Genomic DNA, 3,361 nt, shown 5'->3' with positions numbered 1-3,361 from the left:
TCACCCCTCTCCTGTCACCGACAACGCCGGCTTGGCCGTCCAGTCCAGCAGGGCACCGTCGTGGCTGAAGCTGCTGTTCGGAATGCTGCCCGTCTCGAGCGCCGCCGCCAAGATCGACGCCGCGCCCTGCTGCGCGGTGTGCGGGGCCTGCGCGCCGGTCTTCTCCTCGGCGGCCTTGCTCATGTCAGTGCGGCACCTGGGTGGGGCGGGCAGTGTGGCCGGCGATTGCGGCCGCGGTTTCCCACATTGTCAAGCAAGGGTGCGTGGCGGGCGCTGATGCGTTGTGGTGCAGAGGGCTGGACTCTGTGGGCCATCGCCGGCTTGCAATGTTAATCAGGCTGGAGGGTTTGATCGCGGTTCTCTCCCTGCAGGACGGGTGGCGGCGGGGGCGCGCGCAGCGTGCTTGGCGTCCCCAGCTCCGCACTGTACCAGCCGGGGCAGACGGCCACGACAGTGATGCCCTTGGCCGCAAAGCCTGGGGCCTCCGCCAGGATCTGGGCCGCCCTGCAAGCAGGAGAAGGGCGCTGCGCCGAATCAGGGGTGCGGAATGGGGTCGGCGGTATCGGGGGCGGGGGCGAGGCGTGGGCGTAGGGGGGAAACTGTATGCCCCAGCAGATTTTCATTGACACTCTCTCACCTTATAAGTGCCGCTTTTGACACGCTGTACGACGGCGTCAGGGGGTTGATTTTCAATAGGGGGCTGCCGGGGTCAAACCTGCGGGCGGCGGCTTTGACCTCGTCCAGGGTGACGGCGGCCCTGATGGGATCCGCGTAATCAGGGCTCAGCGCGCCCAGCTGGCCCAGGGCTGCGGCGGGGCGGTGAGCGTCGCATGCGCACGCAAATGTGTTTGGGGGAGGGGTAGAGGGGTTTGGCTGGTTCAAGAACAAGGGGCGGCTGCCAAGCAGAGAGGGGGGGGAGTGAGGACACAAATTGAGGGGAAGGAGGTGGCCTCATCAGTCGGCCTTGCCAGGCTGCGACGCCGGCAGGGCACAGCGGACTGCTGCGCAGCTGCGCAGCCGCCGCCGCCGCGGCAGCAGGTGCTTGCCGAGCCCGCGACACCTGCACACACGCACTGCGTCTGCCCGGGCCCCGCGTGGCGTGGCATGGGGGGCAAGGCGGCGCCCGCCTTCAACCCTGCTAGCCCAGGAAAAGTTGGACGACGCCTGACCACCCCGCAGTTGTCCAACTGGCTACAGGAACTATTCTCAATCATGCTTGAACCTTGACTAGTTGGTTCCAGCCAGGACTTCCGAGCCCCCGCCGGTGTGAGGGCAGGCGCCCACCTGACGCCACCATCACGACGCGCGCGCCCCGCGCCAGGTGCGGCAGCAGCGCGAGTGTGACGTCCACGGGGCCGTCGGTGTTGGTCGCGACAGTGGCCGCGTGGGAGGGGGCGTCGAAGGAGTCAATGAAGATGCCCGCGTTGTTCACCTGGGGGGCAAATGCCACCCAGCCGATGGGCGGTGCAGGCGGGGTGTGATGGCTTTAGGGTGGAATCGAGCCGGCGCACAGCAAACACCAGCCGGCAGGGGCTGACGCATGCGTGGCAACTGGCAGGCTTCTGCACTTGTGTGCTGCTGGCTGTGCGCTTCATTCACGTGATCACCGAGCAAGGGCGCCACCAGCAAGGCAAGAGCAAGCTGTCCCATTGTTGGAATCGAAAGTCCAAGGTCAAACGTGATGGCGTGTGATTGCACCTCTTCATGCGGCTCGCCCAAAGAGCATCAAAATGCTAGCCAGCCGCGCGAAATAACGGCGCACTCGGTTGACTGAGCCACTGACCGAACATCCAGGCGCCACTGGCTGCTCCACTTTTGCATGCGGCCGCCCCGCACAGCAGCCCCGGTCTCTCCCCCATACCACTCGCACAACGAATCCAACTACGCAGGTGCGTGGACAAGTACATACAGCAATCATTTGGACGATGGGAGCCGCCCGCGCACCCACCAGCAGGTCGATCTGGCCGGGAAACCTCGCCCCCACCTCGGCCGCAAACGCCGCGATGCTGTCGCCGCTGCTGGCGTCCAGCCGCAGCACCTCCACCCGCGCCCCCGCCACGGCCCGCAGCTCGGCCGCGGCTCTGTCGCCTGCACAAAAGCACGCACGTGTGCAGCAGAAAAACAATGGGCCCGGAGGTGGCCAAACATGAAGGTGATGAAGGGGAGTGGCGGTCAGACCCGGCAGGAGGGGTCCTGGCTCAGGCTCCGGTTATACTGAGCGGCCAGCGGGCGACGGGCGCACTCAAAGCAATGGACGCAGCGGCCCTGCAGCACTCAATGCCGGCAGGCCGCATGAGGTGTGGCGGCAGGGGCGGCGACGGGAGGCCCACGCACCCGCGGCCTCGTCGCGCACGGCGATGATGATGGGGCGGCCTCTTGCTACCAGGCTCCTGGCCACCTCGAAGCCCAAGCCCCGGTTGCCTGCGGCCGGCACGCCCAAGAGCAGATGCCCATGTTGACCGGTCAACACAGCATCGAACGCCTCTTGCTGTCGCCGATCTGCCGATTGGTAATTGCATGGCGCCCGGTTTGCGGGGGGCGCCGCGGCTTTGTCTTAGTGTGCCGCAACTCCGGAGCCCAGCAGGCTCGAGCGGCGCCGTTGGGGTCGGGGGTGCGCGCTGCCTTTGATCACGTCAGCTGGCGCGCCTCGGCCCAGAATGTCACCTCCGGTGACGATGGACCACTGGCGCGTCTCCATTCTGCGGGCCAGGAGGGTGCGGCACCCCGTGTTCTCAAAATGTCAGGGTGACCAATCCCACCTTGCGCGCTTACAGATGCAACCTTGATCAAACACGGAACGCTGTTGCGCGCCCTTTCAGACTGTAATCCCTTCCTCACTAGCGTATTCGACGCAGACGAGATTGCCGACCTAATTGACGATCTGCGATGCAAACCAACGAACCGTCCCACGAATCAGAATGCTGAGAAAGTGATAATTACGGGGCGACACAAACAAGCCCCATGCACGCAGCCAGGAGCGCGTCACTGGCTAGCGCAGCGTCAGCGTCAGCAGTGACATCGATGCGTCCAGGGGGCTGACCTGTTGAGTTGGTGATCTTGGAGCGCGATGTGGGGGTCTGACACACAACACGTGCTCTCAAACGGATACATCCGCCACATGTGCATATTTGTGAAGCCCTGATCGACCAACGCGGTGCCATCAAATCATCAAAAGGGTGGTCAATACACCTCAAACTCAATTACACCCAGAACACGGTGGGGGGTGTGGCTCACCACACACACCCCTCTCCTTAACCCGACGCGGCGCCGCTTGCAGCGTGGCTTCTAGCCGCGCGAGGCGTCAGCGTAGTCTCTCTCTCTCTCTCTCTCTCTACACCCAGAAATGTGTGGGCACACGGGC

At 64.7% G+C, this 3,361-nt stretch overlaps 1 protein-coding gene across 1 annotated transcript; it reads right to left on the bottom strand.

Annotated features, from left to right (window-relative positions):
• MNEG_10981 (hypothetical protein) lies at positions 1-2,698 on the bottom strand (the record flags this gene model as incomplete). Its single annotated transcript, XM_014040546.1, has 7 exons — positions 1-196; positions 430-504; positions 638-806; positions 1,285-1,432; positions 1,949-2,088; positions 2,335-2,421; positions 2,665-2,698. The coding sequence occupies 7 exons, from the start codon at positions 2,696-2,698 to the stop codon at positions 1-3; spliced, it is 849 nt and encodes a 282-aa protein (XP_013896000.1).
• Positions 2,699-3,361: the final 663 nt, after the last annotated feature.

Source organism: Monoraphidium neglectum, assembly GCF_000611645.1.
Source record: "Monoraphidium neglectum strain SAG 48.87 unplaced genomic scaffold scaffold02542, whole genome shotgun sequence".
In the NCBI taxonomy this organism is placed as follows: domain Eukaryota; kingdom Viridiplantae; phylum Chlorophyta; class Chlorophyceae; order Sphaeropleales; family Selenastraceae; genus Monoraphidium; species Monoraphidium neglectum.
Note: the sequence above shows the minus strand (reverse complement) of the source record. Positions and strands in the feature narration are given on the sequence as shown.